Source organism: Suncus etruscus, chromosome 15 (genome assembly GCF_024139225.1).
Source record: "Suncus etruscus isolate mSunEtr1 chromosome 15, mSunEtr1.pri.cur, whole genome shotgun sequence".
Classification (NCBI taxonomy): Eukaryota; Metazoa; Chordata; class Mammalia; order Eulipotyphla; family Soricidae; genus Suncus; species Suncus etruscus.
Window position 1 is genome coordinate 77,508,242 of NC_064862.1, and position 23,833 is coordinate 77,532,074.

Sequence of the window (23,833 nt, forward strand, 5' to 3'; positions counted from 1 at the left end):
GGCTGACCCAGGACAGAAGGTGGTTCAATTCCCGGCATCCCATATGGTCCCCTGAGCCTGCCAGGAGTGATTTCTGAACGCAGAGCTAGGATTAACCCCTGAGCATGCTGGGTGTGGCCCAAAAACCAAACCAAAAAAATCCAATCACTATTTTTTCATTTCAGATCAGAGATAGCACAGCAAGGAGGGCATTAACCTTGAATGCGGCCAGCCTAGGGTTTGATCCCTGGCATCCCATATGGTTCCCCAAGCCTCCCAGGAGTGATTTTTGTTTTGTTTTATTTTCTGGGCAACACCTAGTGATGCTCAGTGGTTACTCCTGGCCATGCTCAGGGGACCATATGGGATGCCAGGGATTGAACTGGGTTGGTTACGTGCAAGGCAAGCACCTTCAACACTGTGCTATCATCACTCCAGCCTCAAGCCTGAGCACTGCTGGGTGTGGCCCCCAAAACCAAGCAACCAACCAAACAAAAACAAACCAAAGAGAGGAACATGATTCAACAAGTTGCATGCATTTGGGGCCTGGAAGATGGTTCAAAGGGCTGAGGCCTTACTCTGCAAGTGGGGACCGGACCTAGGTTAGAAATCCAGCACCTACTGTTTCCCTGAGCACCTCGTTGAGAGTGGCAAGGAAGGGTGAATGAGGGGAAGGCTGGCTCCACCCCTGGAACTTATTCCTGTCAAGTTCTCCCACAGTTCCTGATCACCTCAAGATGCCAGCTTGGTGCTGCCGCTCTCATGGAGTCCCTGTGCCCTCTGTTGTCCTGCTGCTCTGGATGAAGGGGGTGGGTGGGTAGCTAGGTGACACTGGTTCCCCGTGGTGAGTGACACCCCTTAGCCATCTGCTCAGAAGGGAGCCCAATGTGGGTGCTGGAAGGTAGGGACCAGCCAAGGTTACTGCTGGAGCCCCACCACTCTGAGATTTCTGATGTCTTTCTCCAAAGCCCTCTGTCCACCTTGGCTTCTGGAGGGGACTGCAGCTTCCTCCTCACCCGTCTCCAGGTGTCTCCAAGAATGTGAGGACCCGATTTTAACTGGACAAGGAAGGAGCAGCAAAATGATCTCAACAGAAAGGTCTAAACAGATTCTGGGCTCTGGGAGGCCGCACCCACAATTGGGGTGCGCCCCCTCCGTCCCATTCCCCTTGTCTGCAATTGGAGTGGCCGAAGGAGGACAGGGCCCGCTGACCCCGGCTGGAACACTGCAGCGGGGCGGGAGAAGCGCAGTGGCACCCGCCGGCGGGTCTGGGGTCCCCGAAAGGACTGTCGGGCGTGGGAGGGGCGACTAATGCGGCTCCCAGGGGCGGGCCTGTCCCTCGGGTCTAGGGGGGCCGGGTCTCCCCCGCGCCCCCGGGCCGGGAAGGGTTAAGCCCACCGAGCTGGCGGCGGCCTAGAGCGGCGGCGGCGGGGGCCGGGGCGCGGGGGCGCGGGGTGCCGGGGGACTTCCTGCCGCCCCCGCCCCGGCCCGGCCCGCTGCCCGCTGCCCGCCGGACGCACGCTCGGGCGGGCGGGCGAGCGATCGGGGACCCCGGGCCCGACCGCGGCGCCCGCCCCCCGCGCCCCGCACCTGTGGCCCCGTTGGCCCCGGGCGCAGCGTCCCGCCATGCGCCCGCGCTCACCGCCCTGAGCCCCGCAACTTCTGCTACCCCAGGAAGGGGCCCCGGGGCGCCAGCGGCTCTGACTCCCGCCGCATGGATGCACCGCGGGCACCAGCGGGCGGCCAGGCCGGGCCTTCGGCTCCCCGCCACGGCTGACCACACCTCCCCGCCCCGTCATGCGGTGCCAGGTGAGGCCGTGGGCACCCCAACGCAGGCCCCGCCGGGACTCAGGTGCAAGGGAGAAGGCAGGGACAAAAGGCCGGTTGCAAACACTGGGGGTGCACAGGGAACAGGACACTGGCCGGGTACCCCAGTGGGAGGCCGGGAGCCCAGGGCAGGCGTCCAGAGCAGCCTGGGAGGACAGCTGGCAGTTGTCAAGGCTTTGAGGGGACCTGGATGTGACCCTCCTCCTCTGTTGCACCCCCCTCTCCAGACTCCCACTCTCTCACCTCCTCCTCAAGATCTCCTGTCTGCTTATCGCTCCTCTGCTCCTCTGGGTCGCCCTCACTGCTTTCTGGCTGGGCTGGACCCTGTGTCAAGGGTGGGACTCCTCCACGAGAGCCTCTAAGCAGAGGTAGAGGTTCTTGGGGGTCCCCCTTTCCAGCTGAGCAGTCACTTCCCCCCTCTTCACAGCTCCCTGGGCTCTGAGCAGACATGGCACTGGGGTCAGCTACAAGCACCTTCCGGCTGGAGCTTGCACGCCTGGGTGCTGGGGACCCGGCAACTGGGTCCAGGGCAGGTGAGGAGCTGGGGGGTGGGGGTCTATGATCCCAGAATCAAGGAGTTCGTCTTGGAAACCCCCAGCCTGGCAGGTTGGGGAGGGGGCCTGACAGTGCAGAGTAGGGGTGTGAGTTGGATCCCTTCGACCAGTGACTTCAGTAATGTCCATTGTGCCTGACTTGGCCTCAAGTTCCCAGATAGCAATGGGGTGACAGATTCTCCTTGTTTCCAGTTTACGCTCCAATTTCCCTCCACCTCAGCTTCAGCCCCCTCCCTTTTTTTTTCTCAGCTCAGAAGCAATTGTAGCCCCCATAGAACTTTCTAGAACCTAAAGAAGTTGAGTTCTGGGCCATTCTCTGGTTTTTAGGGTAGAGCTGAGAATAGAATGGTTGAATGGAATATGTAAAGGCCCAAAGGAACTAAGGACTCTGAGAGGGTGTTCCCGGCATTGAGGGTCCTCCTGAATTAAAGGCACATGAGGAGCCCCTCCAGGGAACACACAGCACAAGTTCAAGTTGCTTTTTCTGGAATTTGGTTGTGGGTCAGGCCAAAATTGCCCCTCATAGAGGGGCACCTTGTCTTTGCTATTCTGGAGATTGGGAGCAGGGGTGTCTGAGCCAGGTGCGGACAGATGTTTACATCCCCCAGCTGCGGGCTTCCCACTGGGGTGAACATACAGGGAAACTGTGCCACTCACCCATGTGTCTCTTACAAAGGGCATCCCTGGAGTTTGAGGAAATCGATGGAGTCCCGGGTAAAGAGAGATAGGACAGTGGATAAGACAGAACATGTCTGGCACACGTCTGACTGGCAGATGTGAATGTATCTAAGCCCCATCGGCTGTGGTACCCACCCCCCAAAATCAAAGAAAATATATTTTTTCCTGGAAAAGCATCCAGAAGGCAACTTTTTCTAACTTGTTTTCAAACCACAGTTTTTCAAGGGGTGGGGAGAGCACAGCAGGGAGGGCACTTGCCTATTCACGGTTTTATCCCTGGCATCCCATATAGTTCCCCATGCACTAATAGGAGTTATTCCTGAGAGCAAAGTAAGGAGTAAGCCCTGAGCATCATCAGGTGTGGTTTCTCTCTCTCTCTCTCTCTCTCTCTCTCTCTCTCTCTCTCTCTCTCTCTCTCTCTCTCTCTCTCTCTCTCAAACACACACACACACACACACACACACACACACAATCCAACTACAGCTTTTTACTCTGCAACCAGAGACATGTAGGGGAAGGGGGGACAGTCATTCTCTTAGATTCTGCAAGGGATTCTGGGAACAGTGCTGTAGGGAGAAGGGGAAAGGGAGGAAGTAGGACAGCAGCTTTGTCTGCTCCACCTTCCCCTCATTGCATCCACATCAGTCCATCAAGCTCTCCTAGCTGAGCAAATGGTCTTTCTGTTCAGATGAGGATACTGAGGCTCCTGGAGGTTATCCCTGTCATGTGTTGTGGTGAAATTATCCTCATCTGGGGTCACCGTGCCACCAGCCTTTAGTCAGTTGTTCCCTAGTATTTTTGGCCTGTGATGAGTTTGCCAATTCATTTGGGGTGCATAGACATGGAGGGGGTGGTTCCACGTCATGCCTGAGTCTGAGCATTCACGCTAACTCTTCTGGTCCTGCCCAGACTGGTGGTGCTCACCTCCTGAGCTGGTTCAGTCTTACAGGTGTGGCCTATAAGGGGGGTAGGAGTTCTTTATTATTTTGGGGGGCTTGGGGCTACACCCAATTGTGCTCAGGAATCACTTCTGGAGGGCTTGGGAACCCTGTACATTGATGGGAATTAAATTTGGGCTGGCTGTGTGCTTGCCAAGTGTATTATGTGCTTCTCCACTCTTTTTCCAGCCCCACGTCCTTCCTTTCTGCCAAAGAAAGCAAGTTGCGTTTACTTTAGGGGGATCCTAGTTGAGGTCAGAGTTTATCATAGACTTAGGGCTTGATTATTGCAACGGTGGTTCATGTAACCCACTCAGAAAGCCCCATTGAGTAGTGATGAAGCAAAGAGGGATGAGTGTGCGGGGCCCCAGCACCCACACTGGGTCACTGCCAAAGCTCAAGTCTAAGTTCCTGTCAGGACAGACCAGAGGAGGGACCAGGAGCTAAGTCCAGTGACCCAGGACCAGCTGTCACTGGGCTTATTTCAAAGCCAACCCCACACTTCTGGGCTTTTCCACTTCTTTTCCTGCTTTGCTGCCACTGTTTAAGCCAGTGTTTGGGGGATCCCACTGAGACTTCAGTAGTGCCCCCATAGGTTGACATGTGAGGGGTGGAGGAATATAGGGTCTGGACAAGAGACCCACCTGGCAGTCTTGTTCTTGGCTTTCTGTCATCTCACTACAGGTGCCAGCGGTGGGAGCGACAGTCAGGAGGACGAAGAAGCCCAGGAGAGGTGCACCAGGCCCCCCCAGCCTGCAGCCTCAGTCCCAATGGGGACCAGTGACACTGCCGAGGAAGGGTGGCCTAGTCAGCAGCAACCACCAGGCCTGCTGGGAGGGTGCCTGCCAGGACTGCAGCAGCAGCAGTGGCAAGATGGGCCAAAGCAGCTGCTGCCGCCACAACCCGAGCCACGGGAACAACAGCCCCTCCAGCCTGAGGAGCTGAAACAGGAGCTGTTACAGAGAAAGGAACAGCCACAGAGGCAGCAGCAGCAAGAACAATCAGACCAGCAGCAGCAGAGGCGTCAAGAAAAGTTAGAACAGCTCCAGGAGCTACAAGAACAGCAGCAGCATCAGGAACAACAGCAAGAACAGTCAGAGCAGAGGCTCTTCCAGCAGCGAGAACAATCAGAGCAGCCACAGGGAGGAAAGCAGGAGCAGCGCGAGTTACATCGGCAAGAACAATCAGAGCGGCTACAGAAACGAAAACCGTTACTGTTGCAGCAGGAACAGCAACAGCTGCTGCAGGAACGGGCCCAGCAGCATCTGTTGCAGCAGCCACACCTACAACAACAGCAGCTGCTGCTGCAGCAGCATGAGGAAGCACAGTTACAACAGCAGCTGCTGTTGCAGTCCGAGGAAGAGGAAGAGGAAGAGGAGGAGGAGGAGGAGGTGGAGCTGGAGCTCATGCCAGTGGACCTGGGGTCGGAGCAGGAGCAGGAGCTGGAGCGGCAGCAGGAGCAGCGGCAGCTGCAGCTCAAACTCCAGGAAGAGCTGCAGCACCTGGAGCAACAGCTGGAGCAGCAGCAGCAGCTGGAGCAGCAGGAGGTCCAGCTGGAGCTGACTCCGGTGGAGCTGGGGGCCCCGGCCCGGCCACCCCCGCAAGAGGTGCAGCTGGAGCTCACCCCGGTGGCACCGGAGCTGCAGCTGGAGCTGGTGCCCGCGGCGGGGGGCGACGGGTCCTCGGGGCCAGGGGCTCCGGCCACAGTCGTGGTGGCACCGCCAGGCTACGTAGTGGTGCAGGAGCTCATGGTGCTGCGGGCGGCGCCCGCGGTGGTGGCCCCCGCGGTGGTGGCCATCCCCGGGCCCGCGGGCAGCGCCGCCCTGGCACCGGCGCGGCAGCGGCGAAGGCGGCGCGCCCGGGACCGCCCGACCATCTGCGGCGAGTGCGGGAAGGGCTTCAGCCGCAGCACCGACCTGGTGCGCCACCAGGCCACGCACACGGGCGAGCGGCCGCACCGCTGCGGCGAGTGCGGCAAAGGCTTCTCGCAGCACTCCAACCTGGTGACGCACCAGCGCATCCACACGGGCGAGAAGCCCTACGCCTGCAGCTACTGCGCCAAGCGCTTCAGCGAGAGCTCGGCGCTCGTGCAGCACCAGCGCACGCACACCGGGGAGCGGCCCTACGCGTGCGGCGACTGCGGCAAGCGCTTCAGCGTCTCCTCCAACCTGCTGCGCCATCGGCGCACGCACTCGGGCGAGCGGCCTTACGTGTGCGAGGACTGCGGGGAGCGCTTCCGACACAAGGTGCAGATCCGCCGTCACGAGCGGCAGCTGCACGGTGCCGGCCGCTCCAGGGGTCTCGGGCTGCTCAGAGCCCCCCGTGCGGGTCCCAGTACCCCCCAGCGCGCAGAGCCAGCGCCCTGACCCTGGTTGTGCGCGTTTGCGTGTGCGTGTGTGTGTATAGTGCCCAAGGAAGCAAGCACCGGCCAACTCTATGGTTCCCCCACTCTGGGGTCTCCAGCTTGCACTGACCCCCAAGTCCCCATGAACATATAAATTGACAGACACCCCCCATCCTCCCTGGAAACGTGCAAAGCTAATGCGGCTAAAACAGCAGCGTAGGAGTCGGAGCGGTGGTGCAGGGCGTAAGGCGTCTGCCTTGAGTGTGCTAGCCTAGGATGGACCGTGGTTTGATCCCCCAGCGTCCCATATGGCCTCCCAAGCCAGAAGAGATTTCTGAGCGCATTGCTAGGAGTAACTCCTGAGTGGCACAGGGTATGGCCCCAAAACAAACAAACAAAAAACAAAAATAAAACAGCAGTGCAGCCCCTAGTAGCACCCCAGTCTTTTCCTGGGAACCAACCAAGGACTTCCTGGGCATAGGAGGCCACGTGTAGAAATGATAGTTGGTGACACGGATCTAAGGCAAACCCGGGATTCTAATGTGTGGAGACAGTGATAGGACAGTGGGCAGGGCGCTTGCCTGGTACGTGGCTCACCTGGGTTCAATCCCTGGCATCTCATATGGTCACCGTCAGGAATGAGCCCTGAGCACTGCCGGCTGTGACCCCTAAACCAAAATCAAACCAAAACAAAAGTAAAACGGAGAGAATTGGAGCTGGTGAAACTCCTATTGGAGACTCAGCCTGCTGTAGGAGAAAGCTGCTAAGGCATTCTGTTGCCTTCGAGGCATTTACCATGGGATGGGGGAAGAAAGAAGAAAAAAACCCTTCTAGAATTAAGATCTATCAGGGTGAACAGAACCTGATGTAAATGTTTGTGTTCAGAAACACAGGGTCTGAGGACCCGCTGGGCCAGTGTGCAAATGCCGGGGAGCTCTGTTTTCTGGGGACGGTGCAGTGTTCCCCCACAGGGTCACCGGGGGTTCCTCCCCCCAATGTCCGAGGCCAACACTGGACCTCTTTGATGCCACACTGTCCTGTAGAATGGAAGTTGGTAGCTGAAGCACAAGGCATTGGGGAGGGACTCTACAAGATTAAAAGCCTGGTGTCCCCTATAATCTCGAGGGCCACCTGCCTTGGCCTGGCCAGCAGTAGAGGCTGTGGGACGAGGGCCTGAGACCAGGGTGAAGGTTTCCTAGGCCAGGCAATGCGGAGTTTGAGAGAACCTCAAGACGGGTAGAAAGGAGAAAGGGGGAAAGGGATTGGGCCGCAGAAGTCTCCATGTCATTTGTCAAATCACCAGTTGGGGGCGCAAAAGAGCAGCTGCCGCCGCCAGGTTCTTGGTAAAGTGGGGTGGGGGGGGGAGTGCGCGCTGCCGCCTCTGCCCCCCCCAGGCCTCCTGTTGGTGACTGCAGTTGTGGTCGCTTATATCCTGCCCCCCTGCTTCCCTTTCACTAACTTAGCCTGCTCCTTCCATTAGTGAGAAACAAAAATGCAAAATAAATGAAAATGGAGACACAGAAGCCTGTTTGAACCCTCTTTGCTGTTCTTCTGGTTTTCGGGGATGGAAGGGAATAGAAGTGGGTGTGTGGGGCTGGAGAGATAGCATGGAGGTAGGGCATTTGCCTTACATCCAGAAGGACAGTGGTTCAAATCCCGGCATCCCATATGGTCCCCCGAGCCTGCCAGGGGCAGTCTCTGAGCACAAAGCCAGGAGTAACCCCTGAGCTCTGCCAGGTGTGACCCAAAAACAAAACAAAACAAACAAACAAAAAAGAAGTGGGTGTGTATGTGACCCCAAGCAGCTGCAAAGGGTCTGGAAACCCCTCCCCAGCCCCAAAGCCCTAGTTTGAGACCCAACTCAGCCCCTTTTGTTCCAGCATCTGGTGCTTCACACCCTCATCCAGAGCCTGGCCAGACATTGCCCTTGGCCCTTAGCTCCAAGATGAGATACCAGTAGGTGTAGGAAGGACCCAAGACCAAGAAAGGGGTCGCTGTGCGTGGGGCAAACTCCTTAACTGTGTGCACCTTTATAGGAAGAACCTGTCTTACAGGACCCCAGAGAAGTGTCTACTACTGACTTTGGGCTAGACTCCCCAGGATCTCATCCAGCAACTGGACCCCTGGAGAAGCCTGGCCAGAGGTAGCTCTGGGCCCTTGCTGAAGTGGACATGGGACTTAAAGGCGTTGGTGGTGACATGCTCAGGGCAACTTCTGGGCACAGCTGGATTAAGAGCTCTGAGAGCTAGTGCAGCAGGGAGTGTGCTTATCCATATATGGATGATCCAGTTCTGATCCTTGGTATCCCAGGGGTGACCCTCTCAAAGTACAGCTAGGATTCAGCCCTTAGCACTCAACAGGTGTGGCTCAAAAAACAAACAACGAAAAGGGCCGAGAGAAGGTCAAGGGAGGCCTGGACGATGTGTGAGCCCCAGGGAAGTCGCTGGCTCTCATGGGTTCCACAGTCTCTTATGGGTCCGGGTCCCACTTGGTTCAGAGCCAGAATTGGAACCACGAATCAGGGCAGCTGGACATCCCAGGCCCTTAGGGTGACTGTCCAGAGGAGGGTCCTCAGGCCAATAGTTTGGAACCCCTTCTCTGAGCAGCTTCTTCCTTCTTATGGAAGCTCCAGCCCAGGATACAGGGTGCTGAGGTCACCCCTGAGGGACCCCAGGACCAACAGAAGCAGCTGAACTGTGCTTCCCCCACAGAGGGGTCCCTGAGAGAACTTTTTCTTTTTCTTTTTTTCTTTTTCTTTTTCTTTTTCTTTTTTTTTTTTTGATTTTTGGGCCACACCCAGCAGTGCTCAGGAGTTACTCCTGGCAGGCACGGGGGACCATATGGGACGCTGGGATTCGAACCAACCACCTTAGGTCCTGGGTCGGCTGTTTGCAAGGCAAACACCGCTGTGCTATCTCTCTGGCCCCTCTTTTTATTTTTTTTTTAATTTTTTGTTTTTGTTTTTGTTTTTGGGCCACACTGGCAGTGCTCAGGGGTTACTCTTGGCTATCTGCTCAGAAATAGTCCCTGGCAGGCAAGGGGGACCATATGGGACGCCAGGATTTGAAGCAATGACCTTCTGCATGAAAGGCAAACACCTTACCTCCATGCTATCTCTCCGGCCCCACTTTTTCTCATGACAAAAGGGGAGCTTCTACTCAGAGTGTGGTGTGTGTGCTCTGCTGAGATTTTTGTCCTCTCCAGTCTTAGCCAGTCTCCAGATCAGCACCTCCCACCATGGTCCTGAACTAAGCTTAGCTTAGTTAACTTAACTTAGCTGTCTGGCCTAGTGCCAGTTTGTATCCTGAGCTGAACACTGTCGCTGGTCAGGTACAGGCCCTGGGCAGTGTCAGTACCTGGAATCTGCTCCCCATCCCATTCCCTTGGGACAAGCGCCTGAGTCATCAGATCCAGATGAAATAACATTAGGGCTCAAGAATAGCGGGTGGGAGGCTTTGGGGTCATAAACTCACCCAAAACAGGGTGATGCACCTCAAGTTTTCAGAGATAGAAGTTCCTACCCTGGACTCCCCCCCCCCACTGAGTTTTTTTTCCATGGTCTCGCCATTGCTCATGTAATCTGAGCCAGGAGCTTAACTGAAGAGAAATCAGGGCAACCGAGTGTGTGAGTGAGTGTATATGTATGTGAGTGTGTGAGAGTGGGTGTGGGTGTGTGAGAGTGTGTGTAAGTGGGTGTGAGTATGTGTGCAAGTGAGTTTATATGTGTGTGTGTGTTATAGTGGGGGTGTGTATTTTTGTTTTCATTTTGGGTCACACCTGATGGTGCTCCTGGTTTTTTTGTTTTTGTTTTTGTTTGTTTGTTTTTGGGTCACACATGGCAGCACTCAGGGGTTACTCCTGGTTCTATGCTCAGAAATCGCTCCTGGCAGGCTCAGGGACCACATGGGATGCTGGGATTCGAACCACCGTCCTTCTGCATGCAAGGCAAATGCCCTACCTCCATGCTATCTCTCCAGCCCCGTACTCCTGGTTCTGTGCTCAGGAATCACTCCTGGTGGCTTCAGGGGACCATAGGGGATGCTGGGGACCAAACCCAAGTTGGCCATGTGCAAGGCAGGAGCCCTCTCCACTATCACTCCAGCCCCCAGTAGTGGATTTTTGGGGCATCTGCTGGTCACATGAGCAAGGCCCTTCCTGCTGTTTGCTACATTGGTGAATAAGGCAGGAAGGACTTAACAGGTAGGGGGCTTCTTTCTGTCTGATCCTGAGACTGCATCTGTGCCTCTTGGGGGAGTGGACCAGCCATGCCTATAATTTCTTTTAACACAGAATTTCTGCACAGAGGGACCAGAAAGATAGCACAATGGTAGGGCATTTGCCTTGCATGCGGCCAACCTTGGGGGGACCCAGTTCGATTTCCAGCATCCCATATGGTCCCCAGCTTGCCAGGGGCTATTTTTGAATGCAGAGCCCTGAGAACTGCTAAGTGTGGCCCAAAAACCAATCAATCAATCAATCAATCAATCAATCAATCAATTTTTATCATACAACTACAATCATATTTGTAATCACGGTGTTTAAGTAAAGATAATTTAAAAAATAAATAAATATATTTTTTAAAGGATTTCTGCACAGGGGCCCGGAGAGATAGCACAGTGGTGTTTGCCTTGCAAGCAGTGGATCCAGGACCAAAGGTGGTTGGTTCGAATCCCAGTGTCCCATATGGTCCCCTGTGCCTGCCAGGAGCGATTTCTGAGCAGACAGCCAGGAGTAACCCCTGAGCATCGCCGGGTGTGGCCCAAAAACCAAAAAAAAGAATTTCTGCACAGAGAGACGGCTCAAAGGGCTGAGCACACAGATATGGAAGGCCTAGGCTCAGTCCTTCTCATCCCATGGTCACCTAAGCATTGCTAGGAGCAACACCTGAGTCAGAGCAGCTCCTGAGAACTGCTAGCTGTGGTCTCAAAACCAAAAATAAATTAAAGAATAAGTACTTTAGGGGCCGGAGAGATAGCATGGAGGTAAGGCATTTGTCTTGCATGCAGAAGTACAGTAGTTCAAATCCCAGCATCCCATATGGTCCCCTGAGCCTGCCAGGAGCGATTTCTGAGTGTAGAGCCAGGAGTAACCCCTGAGCACTGAAGGGTGTGACCCCCCCCCCAAAAAAAAGTACTTTGGAGGGCTGGAGATAGAGCATAGGGGTTAAGGTGCTATCTGCCTTGTATGCAGCTGATCCCTTTTCCATCTGCACTGTGGGCAATGCGCGCGTGCGTGCTTGTGTGTGTGTGTGTGTGTGTGTGTGTGTGTGTGTATGTGTGTGTGTGTACTTTATCAAAAGTGCCCTGGGTGTGGCTCAGACCCCAGAACCCTCCCTTCCTCAAAAAAGACCTACCTTGGAGTGGAATTTAGTGTGACCAGTTTTTCTTCCCAGCACCTCCAGAAGAGTGGTGATGGAAGTCGACTTTCTAAAGTTCCTCATAAGAGGCTTCTTAGACGCTTTCTGTCTCCCCACCCCTTGCTCTTCCAGGCTCTTTTCTAACATGACTCTAGCACTCAGAGCTCTGGCCATAAATCGATCAATTCCCTTCCCCCAACCTCCCCATATCATTAATCTGGAGCATAAGTCAACTATGTTACAATCAGTAAATACAAACACACAAACCAGACACTGACCGATCCTTTAAACAGCCCAACTCCTCAGCTGACTCTGGGGAGACAGTCTTACAGGTTAAGAGGTTGGTTTGTATGCAGCTGACTTGGGTTAAAACCCTGGAACCACAAATGGTGCCAAAGCACAGGGCCAGGATAAACTCTGAGGATCACTATGTGTGCCAAACAGATACCAAAACAGTGGAGTCTCAAAAAGCTGTTCACATTCACTTTCGGCTTGTGGTTCCAAGTCCAGGGTTGGGGGACAGGTCAGCTGCATTTTTGGGTGTGCTTGAGGGCTTTGTCCTGGGTTGTTTCCTCACAATGCCTCTGGCACCACAGCTGGTTTCCTGCCAGGAGTATTTTGAAACTTTCCTCAAAATGCCTTGAAGAAGTCAAAATACTTTAAAAAAGGCGGGGTGGGGGGAGAGATAGCATGGAAGTAGCGCGTTTGCCTTGCATGCAGAAGGTCAGTGGTTCAAGTCCCGGCATTCCATGTGGTCCCTGGAGCCTGCCAGGGCGATTTCTGAGCATAGAGCCAGGAGTGATCCCTGGGCACTGCCGAGTATGACCCCAAAAAAGCAAAAAACAACAACAATAACAAAAAAAAACAAAACTTAAAAAAAAAGAATGTATCAGGGCCGGAAAGATAGCATGGAGTTAGAGCGTTTGCCTTTCATGCAGAAGGACAGTGGTTCGAATCCTGGCATCCCATATGATTCCCCGAGCTTGCCAGGAGCGATTTCTGAGTATAGAGCCAAGAATAACCGATGAGCGCTGCCGTGTGTGACCCAAAAATCAAAAACAAACAAACAACAACAAAAAAAAACCCCAAATGTATTAAAGTGCTTGGATCGACAGTGGGGAGGGCGTTTACCTTACAGGGGCCAACCCGAGTTCAAGCTCCAGCATCCCATATGGTCCCCCTGAACCTTGTCAGGAGTGATTCCTGAGTACAGAGCCAGGAGTAAATCCTGAACACTGCCAGGTGTGAGGAAGAAAAAAAAGGGGGGGGGGAGAAATATCAAAGTAAGAAGATATAAAATGTTTCTCCTTGGGCCCTGAGAGATAGCACAGTGGCATTTGCCTTGCAAGCAGCCAATCCAGGACCTAAGGTGGTTGGTTCGAATCCCTGTGTCACATATGGTCCCCTGTGTCTGCCAGGAGCTGTTTCTGAGCAGACAGCCAGGAGTAACCCCTGAGCACCGACGGGTGTGGCCCAAAAACAAAACAAACAAACAAAAAAAGTTTCTCCTTTGCCCCATCCTTGAATCATCTACTCTGGCATGAAAGTGATTTCCACACAGCTTTCACACTGCTGTGGCAGCAGATGCCTATGTCTTTTGATCTGTCCCTGCTCTGCCTTCCTCAGAGCACTCACTGTGGAGGCTGTGGCCTGTCCTGTGGTGGTCATGAAATTTGTTCTGTGGATCTTTCCCCAGAGCAAGGACACAGAGCTGCAAGGCACAAGGTTTCTGGACACTCTGTGACGGTGGCAATTCGGTTTAGGAGCAGGGTTGGGATTCATCCACTTTTGGAACTGACCCAGGTGTCTCCTCCTGCAGGAAGGCCTCATCGGCTTCTCCAGGACAGAGACAGAAGTGATAAGGGGAGACATTAGAGGAGTCCCTGCAGAGCTTTGTAGCCCAGCCAGGATGAGGAGACATAAGGCTTGGTGAATTCTGGAGGAGGGTGACTAGACTCGGGGGCATGGAAGCTGGTCACGAATAATAGTGGGGAGGGTCCCCAGAGCTTGTTTGGGGCTCTTATGCCCATCCTTGCCTGACCCCTTTCCTACCCAGCAGGGCCTGGGGCAGAACACCAGCCAGGGGCCAAGGCTGGGCGTGAGTTTCTTGGAAGAGCCTCCAACTCTGCTTCCAGCAGGTGAACCCCACACCCCTTAACACCCTCGTTCCACCTCGCACACCCCCCTGGGCTGACCCTGGGGCTCTGGGATCCCATTTGGGAGAGGGAGCAGGGGGTGCCGGCTCTTGATTGCCTGTGGGTGGGAGGCTCTTTGCAAGGTCAGAACCAGAGTTGGGGTCCTGGGCAGGAATGGGAATAACTATGGTGTTCCAGAGGTGGGGAGGCTTGGAGGCCTCTGGGGGGACCAGAGGGTGGAGAGGCCTAAGGCTCCCTAGGTATGGCCAGAGCCTCCAATCAGAACCTGAGGTTCCAGGGGGCCCCCAACCCCACAGATGCCCCCCTGGGCCTTGAGGGTCCCGCGTGACCGGAAGTGCCCCCCTTGGCTCAGCGGGGCGGGGCCGGCGGCAGCACTTCCGGTGCCCACACGCCGCCGCGCAGCTCCGGGGCGTCACTTTGTGTCGCGCGGCCGCAGGCCCCGTGTCCGCCCGGCCCGCCCGCGGCTTGGCCGCCGGCGCGCGGTGAGTGGGGCGCGGCGCGGCGCGGCGGCAGGTGCGGGCGGCGGACCGGGACGCGAGCGCGCGCGCAGGGTCGTGGGCTCGGGCCCGGGCGGCGGTGCCAGGGCAGCGCGCGGGACCCGGCCAAGGGGCGGCCGCACCCACGACACACGAGGCCCCGGGAACCCCTCGGGGACCCCTCGGTCCGTCCGGCCTGCTGCGGGGGTTAGGTGGGACCCCCCCCTATTCCCAGGGCTTGGCTGGGGGAGCGCGCAGGGGTGGGGCCGTGCCCGCGGGACACGCCCCTCTCGGGGCTCTCCGCCCTGGCCCCCCATCTCAGCTCTCGCTTGTAGATTTTGGGGGCCAAGCTTGGCCCCTCACCTGTAGGGATTGCACCAGGGAGGAGGCTGCAGAAGTAGGGGAGCCCTCTGATCCCACCCCCGGGTTGTGTTTTGAGAACTGGGCTCCATTCAGCACGTGTGGACAGTCCCCATGTAACCCGGAGTTAGGGAGCCGTCTTCTGGCCCACAGCGGGGTCCCTGTTAGCAGAAGGGGTGCAGACCTCAGACCTTGAGGTGTTCCCTCTCTTTTTGGGGTTCCTTGCCTGCCCTTACTTCCTGCTGCCTTTCAGATCCCCCCCCCCTTTCTAAACCTCCAAAAGCTGAGCCCCTGGGTGCCCTCACAGAACTAAGGCCTAGAGTGACCCTGGGGTTCCCTGCTGCTCAAGCCCCTGAGCTTGGACAGCAGAGGTGCTGTTGAGCAATTGGAGGGGAGAAAGGGAGAGTGGGACCCCCACATATAGTTAGGGCGGCCGCAGGCCCAAGTCTGAGCCTTAGAGACTACTTGGGCCTGTGGGGGTCCAGCTGTGCTCAGCTTTGCGTCATCCTGGGGTGCCTGATGCCTTCTGGGGATGCGGTGCCTCAAGTTGTCCACGAAGGAAAGGGACTTGTGGCTGCAGAGACTAGCTCATGTTTACAGGTGGGGTGCTCCAAGTTGAAGTTCCCCCCTGTCCTGCAGCCGTCAGACTGCTGTGCGGTGGCATAGTGGAAAATCCTGAATTCCTCAGATGCTGCATGGGAGATAGGGACATGAGCGCATGTCCAAGGGCTCCTTGTGTCTCATTCGGGCTGCTTTGCTAACAGGGGACTGGGTATGGGCACACAGTGTAGGAGGATGGGAACTTGTGAGCCATAGAGAGGGGAAGAGTGAGTAGCAAGGCACAGAGAAGTACATGCCAAAGTCCTGGGTTCACTGTCCTAGTACACATGTTCGGGGTTATGTATAAACTCTGCACAGCCCAGTGCCATGAAGGTGGGTACTGCGGGCACTGAGGTTTAACTAAGAAGAGCCTCCTGCAGACATGTCAGTTGTGACCCAGAAATCCGCTCAGTTCTCTGGGCCTGATGTGGTAGCGTTCCATCCTTAGGACTTGCCTGAATGTCTCTCTCCACCATTCCAATGCCTTCAGCTTACAGCACTGTGGGGACTCTCCAGACCTGCTTCTGTCCCCATAACTTTGGTTTCAGTGACACTGAATTAGGACATAGACACCTAGCAGCAGAGGTGACTCTAGAGGTGGCGTGGAGGTGGTCCTGAGGGTGGCTTGGGGGTGGCTGTGGTCTTGGGGACATGCATGGGTCTCCAGACTATTGGAGCGAATCCCCAAAGCTTCAACCATAAAGAACCTGCTGGGAGCAGTGCCGGGTGGGGCAGCAGTGAGAATCACCCTTGAGCGTCCTGCTCTCCCCCTCAAACATATTCAGGGTGGTTCCTAGACATTTCAGAGGTTCCGTGGTAGGCGCTGGCTTTTGGGAGACCTGGGTGAGCCTGAATAGCTGATGCTTCAGGAACCTTCTCCAAGTGCTACAGTAACTACTTACATGCACTGGGCTTGTCCTAGAGAAGACCCCTGGGGTCTGTAGTCCTGGAGTGGTGGTGCTAGGTTGCTGGGACATACTCTGGGGTCTTTGTCCAAGCATCAAAGCCATGAGTCCATCAGGCTGGAGCTGAGCATGGAGAGCCATGAGGTCTGTGTCCTGGATTGTGGGGGTCTATGGCTGGTCTCCAGGACATACAGAGCCTCAGGTGCTGGGAAGGTGTCTGGGGTCCCCTAGGGACCCAAAGTCAAGGGCTGTCCTCCCTGTGTTGCCAGGGCTTACCTAAGATTTTTAGGGGGGCTTAGCCCACCAGATATATCCTCAGATTTTCTTGGTGGGTAGAACTAATTTAACCCCCATGGGGTTCCTCAAAAGGCCCACTGTGGACGCCTTTTTCCTCTGCATGGATGGTTGAGGAATTTCCAAAGAGACGCCTGGCATTACATTTTCAGCCAGTATTTGACTCTCTCTCCTTTGTATATATCAGGCACAATAATAGCCTCTATCAATGATTTGGCTCAAAAATTCCAGCACCAAAGTTTATTTGAGAACCCCCTTTTCTGGATATAGTCAGCCCTAAAAGCAAAGACAATTTTTCTCTCTCTTTTTTTTTTTTTTTTTGGTGGTTTTTGGGTCACACCTGGCAGTGCTCAGGGGTTATTCCTGGCTCCAGGCTCAGAAATTGCTCCTGACAGGCACAGGGGACCATATGGAACGCCGGGATTCGAACCGATGACCTCCAGCATGAAAGGCAAATGCCTTACCTCCATGCTATCTCTCTGGCCCTGACAATTTTTCTCTTTGCAACTGAAATTTCTGGTAATCAAGGGCATAACCAGAATGCAGATCTTGACTATTGACCCTCCTTTAGAAATAGGGAAGCTCACTCTTGGGGATTTGGTTCCTCCCTCCACTTAACCTCTAAAACTATAGAGTCCAGCCTAGAAAGATCAAGTTTCTAGATATTTCCTACTTCTTCCTAATCTTGATTTTGTATTTAAAGCAAGCTTGCTAAGAGTTACCTTGAGTTGTGACCTTCTCTCTTGTAACTTAGAATTTTTACAGTCACACCCATAGCTTAGGTACTGTTATCGTTGTACTAGGCTTTGTGATTACAATTATTCTTCACCTGTGGCTAATTTTACCCTTATAAATTCCCCTGCTTAAAAAATTAAATTTGTCGCACTCCTGCCAGAAAAGTGTTGACCCCACATTCTCTGTGTGGTTTCATTATTTTATATTTCATATTTCACCATCCGTGCAACCCACTCTCCCTAAAGTGGATTCACCGAAATATTACTGATGGCTGTAGGACAGTAGCCGCCTACAGCACTGTGTGCCTTAGACCCTCTTGGACTGCAGGTCATGGGCTCACAGGGGGCAGGTGTGGGCAGAGTTCCTGTGGTGGGCTGATCCTTTGGGGGAGCCCTAGAAGAGCCCCCAGCACAGCTTGCTCATTAGCCCCTTGCTGTGTCACAGGCGAGTGGAGAGGACATGGCGGCCCTGCGTGTGACCCCCGACTCCCCGGCCCTCGCGCTGCTGAGAACATCGGTCAGGCAGGGCTGCCTGTCCCGCTCAGAGCAGGATGATGATAACAAGCTGCTGGAGGCCTGTAAAGAGGAGCAGGAACAGCAGGAGGAGGAGGAAGAGGAGGAAGAGGAAGGAGGAGGCCTGGTGGGGCAGGTGGAGGTGGAGCTGGAAGAAGACCAGGAGCCAGAGGTCACGGTGGAGCCAGGGAGCACCCAGGAGCACTGCGGCCGAGGCAACCACACCAGATCCTCAGTGGTTCCAGAACAGGGTAAGAGAAGAAAAGGGGACATGGAGGTTGCCTGGAGAGAGGAAGGGGCAGGGGCAGAGCCCCTTCGCCCACCCCTCTTCCCTGGCCCTAACTCTTCCTGCAGCCCCACAGGCCTCGAGGGTTCTGGCCTGGTCCAGGGAGGAGGGAGACGAGGAGGAGAAGGAGGACAATGGTGAGGAGGATGATGGAGACTTTCTGACATCAAGCTCACGGGTGAGTGAGTCTCCAGGCTTGGGGTGTGGGGTGGCTCCTTCCTGTTCAGCTGAAGCATCCCTTGTCATCCCTTCCTCTGAGCAGGGGCTGGTGACCTTTGAGGACGTGGCTGTGTACTTGTCCCTGGAGGAGTGGGAGCAGCTGGACGCAGTGCAGCGCGGCCTCTACACCGACGTGATGCAGGAAAACTATGGCATCCTGGTGTCTCTGGGTAAGGCCGGCTGGAACCTGGGCAGAGGACACACTTGGAACAGCTGCAAGTGCTACAGTGCCTGCTGGTCTTGGGGAAGTGGTAGGGAGCAGGTGGACATGGGATGAAGGTATGGCCTGGCAGAAACTATAGCTGCCTTACAGCTGCCCCTGTCTCTGTCCACAAGGCCCCCATCCCCAAACTTCCATCTTCACCCACAGGTTACCCCATCCCCAAACCCGAGCTAATCTTCCGCCTGGAGCAGGGGGAGGCGCCATGGGTCCCTGACAGCCCTCGACCCCAGGAAGGTGATATCGTCACGGGCGTCTACACAGGTATGAGCCGCTGGCATGGGGACTGGGGCCACGGTGGGTGGTGTGCTCTGAGACAAACCTGACTTTGGGGCCTGTGAATGTTGAGGACTGTGTTTTGTGATTTTTGTTTATTGGGGGCCACACCCAGCATTGTTTAGGGGTTACTCCTGGCTCTGCACTCAGGGATCACTCCTGTTAGGCTTGGAGGGGCTCATCTGGGGAATGGAGATAGAACCTGGGTTGGGTGTGTGCAGGTTAGATGCCCTGCTGCATTATTGCTCTACCTAGGCCTGTGATTGGCTTTGGACCCAAGAGCTCCCATGGGTGAGTGGTCAATTTAGAGCTGGAGCCCACAGACCTGGGTGCTTAAGCTGAAGTGGCCTGGCCCCCTGAACTTCCTGATGGGGGGTTGGGGAAAGGCCTCAGTGGTCCCCAACACCAGGAGAATCTAGTCTGTGGCTTCTGCCTGAGGTCCAGTGAGCCAGGTCTGGGCTGAACTGAACACACTGCTTAGGGGTTTGTCAGTTCCAGATGGGCTGTGTAGCTGCACTGTGTCTGCCTTGCAGGGTCTGGGCCAAGGCTGGGTGGGGAGCTGCTGTGGGTTGGGGTCCTGCCTGTCTGCCTATTCTGAGGGCCCTCAGAAGGCTGAGTGGGTGGCATGCCTATTTCTAGGTGCCTTAGGGAGCTGCTCACCCCCGGGAATAAAGGGACCCCAGTCTGGACCTCCTGGGCTCAAGGCTCTAACTCGAGTGCCCCTTTGAACTGGCGGCAATAGCTTCTCACCTCAGGGCCCTCCCAACCATGTGGGATGATGGGCACCAGGATGTGAGGGTGACCTCTGACCCTGGCCCATTCACCCTAGTGTCCCCCATCTCAGGAACTGATACTGTCCCCACCTCTTCTGACACCTTTTCCTGGTGCTTTTCTACAACCTTTTGAGTGCTGGGACCTCCTTTTCGATAGCACCTCACCCCTGACAATCCCATTTTCTACCTGCTCAAGTTGGGCTGAGTAGATTAGAGGCTGACTCTAATCTGCCAAGCCTCCCATCTCCCCAACTGTCCTTGCAAGCCTGGCACCTTCTTCACTTGAGAATCTCATCCACAATTACTCCCCCTCCTGCCCATCCCCACTTCTCTCTCAGGCCTTGTCCAACTTTGGGGACATCTCAGAGAGCACCTGAGATTAGGGGTCCCTATTCTGTCCCCCCATAGTGTCCCAAGGTGGAAAGGGGTGCGGAATGCCCACACATGTTACCAGTTCCCCAGGACCATGAGAGTTGACACTTCTAGGGGAAGGTCTAAAACTGCGACCGCCTTGTCAGATGCCTCACATGGCTGCACTGGGCTCCATGGGGCCCACCTGAAATCCAAAGAGAGCTGTGGCACTGGATGGAGGAGTTGAGGGGGCAGTTTCTCCCTGGAACTGGGGTAAAGTGCTGGAGGGGGGTCAGGGCACAGTGCAGAGCCTTTCCTGACCTGTCAGGCCACCTGGCAGGGTGGGCTGAGGACCTTCAGTGCTGACCACTTGGGGACAACATGATCTTGAGCTCTCATGGAAGGATGCACCCTCAGGTTCTGGTGCCTCCCATGGGTCTCTCCTCACTTAGTGCCATGGAGTGTCCTGGAGAGGAGCTTGACACTGGCCTGGTTCTTGGGCTCTGTCATGGCCTCCTGGGTCTCCTGGTTCTGCTCCCACTCCGAGGGTCCCTGGAGTGAGAACCCCAGAGAGGGGAGAGCAGAGGAGTTCCAGGAACTGGGGTGGCCACTCTGGAGAGGTCCCAGAGATCCCAGCCCTCTGGGAGGGCTGACCACTAGGCTGACCATTACCCTCTATCCGCAGGTGCCTGGTTCTGGGCCGACGATGCAGAGGACCAGGAAGACGATGACGATGATGAGGACTTTCTGGCAGAAGTGGCCGAGGATGAGAATGAGCTGCCAGGGCTGTGGTCAGCAGCCTACGGCGTGGGGGACGTGCCTGGCACTTGGGGGCCCGACGACTCAGATTCAACGCAGACCCCTAGGCGCTGGGAGACTGAGACAGGCGTCCTGGGCGTGCTAGCTGAGGGGGCCACAGCCAAGGCTTTCCCGCCCGGCAGTGAGCCAGGCACAGACCTGTTGGCAGCCCCCTGGACCTTCGCCAATGCTGGGGTGGCCCCAGCCGGCCGGCCCGAGACCACCTGCAACGTGTGCGGTAAAGTGTTCCCGCACCGCTCGCGGTTGGCCAAGCACCAGCGTTACCACGCGGCTGTGAAGCCGTTCGGCTGTGACGAGTGTGGGAAGGGCTTCGTATACCGCTCGCACCTGGCCATCCACCAGCGCACACACACAGGCGAGAAGCCCTTCCCGTGCCCAGACTGCGGCAAGCGCTTCGTCTACAAGTCACACCTGGTGACGCACCGGCGCATCCACACGGGCGAGCGACCCTACCGCTGCGCCTTTTGCGGCGCGGGCTTCGGCCGCCGTTCCTACCTGGTCACGCACCAGCGCACGCACACGGGCGAGCGGCCCTACCCTTGCACGCACTGCGGCCGCAGCTTCAGCCAGAGCTCGGCTCTTGCCCGCCACCAAGCCGTGCACACCGCCGACCGGCCCCACTGCTGTCCCGACTGTGGCCAGGCCTTCCGCCTCCGCGCAGACTTCCAGCGCCACAGGCGGGGCGGCGGCTGCACAGATCCTGGCGGCGATGGCCCGCGGCGGGGACCCAACACAGTGGCGGCGGCACCCGTGGGGGCCGTCCAGGAACCCGAACCTGAGGCTCAGGAGCCCCGAAAGCCGGATAAGGATAAAGCGGACACAGAAACGCAGAGAGAGAAGGAAGAGGCGGTGTCCATGGAGCCGCCCGTGCCACGCGTCCCTGTCCCTGTCCCTCCCAACAAAGAAGACCCCCCGGCCGCCAGGCGCTTCCCGGGGCTGGACAGCAGCAACGGTCAAGGCCCGTCCTCGCATCCTCTGGGCTTCCCTTTTCCCGTGCATCCCAAGTCCTGGCTGCACCCGGACGGCTTCCCGATCCTGGGCCTCCCCAGCTTGGGCGATCGGCTGCCTTCGGACGGGCGCCCTCTGCCCGGACCCCTGCGGGGAGGCCGTCTCGCCCTGGTGGAGGGCGCGGGCCTGGCGTGCGACCCCTTTGTCCCCGCCGGCGGGCCCGGACCCGGGGCGGGGGTTGGCAGCGGCCGCAACAGCGGGGGGCTGCGTGCCTTCGGGCCGGCCGTCGGGGGGCTGCTGTCCGAGCCGGCGCCCGCCACTCTGGCCGACGAGGAGAGCCCCTGGATCTGTTCCGACTGCGGCAAGACGTTCGGGCGCCGCGCGGCCCTGGCCAAGCACCAGCGCTACCACGCGGGCGAGCGTCCGCACCGCTGCGCAGACTGCGGCAAGAGCTTCGTGTACGGCTCGCACCTGGCCCGCCACCGGCGCACGCACACGGGCGAGCGGCCCTTCCCGTGCCCCGAGTGCGGCGCGCGCTTCGCCCGCGGCTCGCACCTGGCGGCCCACGTCCGCGGCCACACGGGCGAGAAGCCCTTCGTGTGCGGCGTGTGCGGGGCGGGCTTCAGCCGCCGCGCGCACCTGACGGCGCACGGCCGGGCCCACACCGGCGAGCGGCCCTACGCGTGCGGCGAGTGCGGCCGGCGCTTCGGGCAGAGCGCGGCTCTCACGCGGCACCAGTGGGCGCACGCCGAGGAGAAGCCGCACCGCTGCCCCGACTGCGGCAAGGGCTTCGGCCACAGCTCGGACTTCAAGCGGCACCGGCGCACGCACACGGGCGAGAAGCCGTTCCGCTGCGGCGACTGCGGCCGGGGCTTCGCGCAGCGCTCCAACCTGGCCAAGCACCGGCGCGGCCACACGGGCGAGCGGCCCTTCCCGTGCCCCGAGTGCGGCAAGCGCTTCTCGCAGCGCTCGGTGCTCGTCACGCACCAGCGCACGCACACGGGCGAGCGGCCCTACGCCTGCGTCAACTGCGGCCGCCGCTTCTCGCAGAGCTCGCACCTGCTCACGCACATGAAGACGCACCGCGGCGCTGTTCCCGCCGCGCCCCCCGTCGCCCCCGCGCCCCCCGCGCTCCCCACACCAGCCTCTGGGGAACGCAGCAGCAGCAGCAGCAGCAGTCTGCGCGACTTTGCAGGCGGCACCAGCTTCGGCTCTGAGACCGCCACCGCGGCAACCTTTGCGGGACCTTCCAGCACCTTGGAGGGCAGCGTCCCCTGAAGCTGGACACCCACTGAGCACACCCACCTTCCATGTGGGGCGGTTCTCTGGGAGTTCCTGGGAGATGCAGGGCCTGCCTTGGAGGTAGAAAAAAACAACCCCTGCAAGCTGTACCGGGTGTAGCGGGGAAGACTGGACCAAAACGGGGTGCAGAGGAGGTTATTTATATTTCTCTCTGTCTTGGAGTTTGTAACTAGACCTGAGGGAGGGGAGGGGATGGGGTCCCTGTGTAGTGCTTCTGGTTGTTAACATCGTCTCACCCCCTACCTGGGATGCAACAGGGGACCACCCAGCTTTCTGGAAAGTTCCGCTGGTTCGCACAAGGCTATGCGGTTTCCGGGGATGGATGGATGGATGGAAAGCTTGGACTCTGGCTATTCGCTACTCTGGCAGTAGCAGCTTCTTTCCACTGCCTGGAGAGTCAGGGGAAATCTCCCGCAAGAAGCCAAATTTGGGGGTTGTTGGGTGGGAGTGCTTAGGATTTGGTGCCTCCCACCTGCCTTGCTGGGACCCCAGGTGAGGCCATGCTCAAAGCTTCCTTAAGGTCTTTGGTACTTACTCCCCCTTCAGGGTGAGGGTGACACCCTCAGATCCTTGGGGGGACCCCACCACCACCAGCCTCCACTGCCCAGGGCTGCCAACTCTTCTGGAGCAGGTGGACACTTGGAGCCCAGTGCTCCTCTAGGTTCAAGGACCAGAGACACCCCGAGGTTGACTGGATCCGCTCTAACTCCATCAGGATTCTCAAGGCTGCCTCTGTCCCCCTCTACCAGCCCAATACAGATTCCTGCGCCCCTAGGGAGCCCTAAGCCCCCAACTGTGCAAGACCAGATAGAAGGTGGCCACCACTTCCTCTGGTCTGGGTTTCAAGACTCAGAGCAGCCTCATGGGAGCGCCCCCAAGTCTGTGGGACAAGAAGCCGTGGGAAGCTGCAGATGGAACACATTGT

At 57.2% G+C, this 23,833-nt stretch overlaps 2 protein-coding genes across 3 annotated transcripts; both read left to right on the plus strand.

Annotated features, from left to right (window-relative positions):
* The first annotated feature begins 1,531 nt into the window (after positions 1-1,531).
* Positions 1,532-6,585, plus strand: ZNF853 (zinc finger protein 853). Of its 2 annotated transcripts, none has more exons than XM_049788616.1 (3): positions 1,532-1,831; positions 2,234-2,339; positions 4,661-6,585. In XM_049788616.1, the coding sequence occupies exons 2-3, from the start codon at positions 2,255-2,257 to the stop codon at positions 6,340-6,342; spliced, it is 1,767 nt and encodes a 588-aa protein (XP_049644573.1). In that variant the 5' UTR covers positions 1,532-1,831; positions 2,234-2,254; the 3' UTR covers positions 6,343-6,585. The 2 variants fall into 2 exon arrangements, with proteins under 2 accessions (XP_049644573.1, XP_049644572.1); XM_049788615.1 differs by having other exon boundaries at positions 1,532-1,788.
* Positions 6,586-17,793: 11,208 nt separating this feature from the next.
* On the plus strand, positions 17,794-23,288 carry ZNF316 (zinc finger protein 316; the record flags this gene model as incomplete). The annotated part of the gene is made up of 5 exons (XM_049788192.1): positions 17,794-17,965; positions 18,069-18,178; positions 18,263-18,389; positions 18,590-18,703; positions 20,525-23,288. Coding segments are annotated over 5 exons (2,883 nt in total), but the record flags the coding sequence as incomplete, so codon positions are not given.
* Between the last annotated feature and the right edge of the window lie 545 nt (positions 23,289-23,833).

Coding starts and splice junctions, on each gene's coding strand:
- ZNF853 (XM_049788616.1), top strand. CDS start 2,255: ATGGCACTGGGGTCAGCTACAAGCACCTTCCGGCTGGAGCTTGCACGC. Junction 2,340..4,660: donor GGCAACTGGGTCCAGGGCAG/GTGAGGAGCTGG, acceptor ATCTCACTACAG/GTGCCAGCGGTGGGAGCGAC.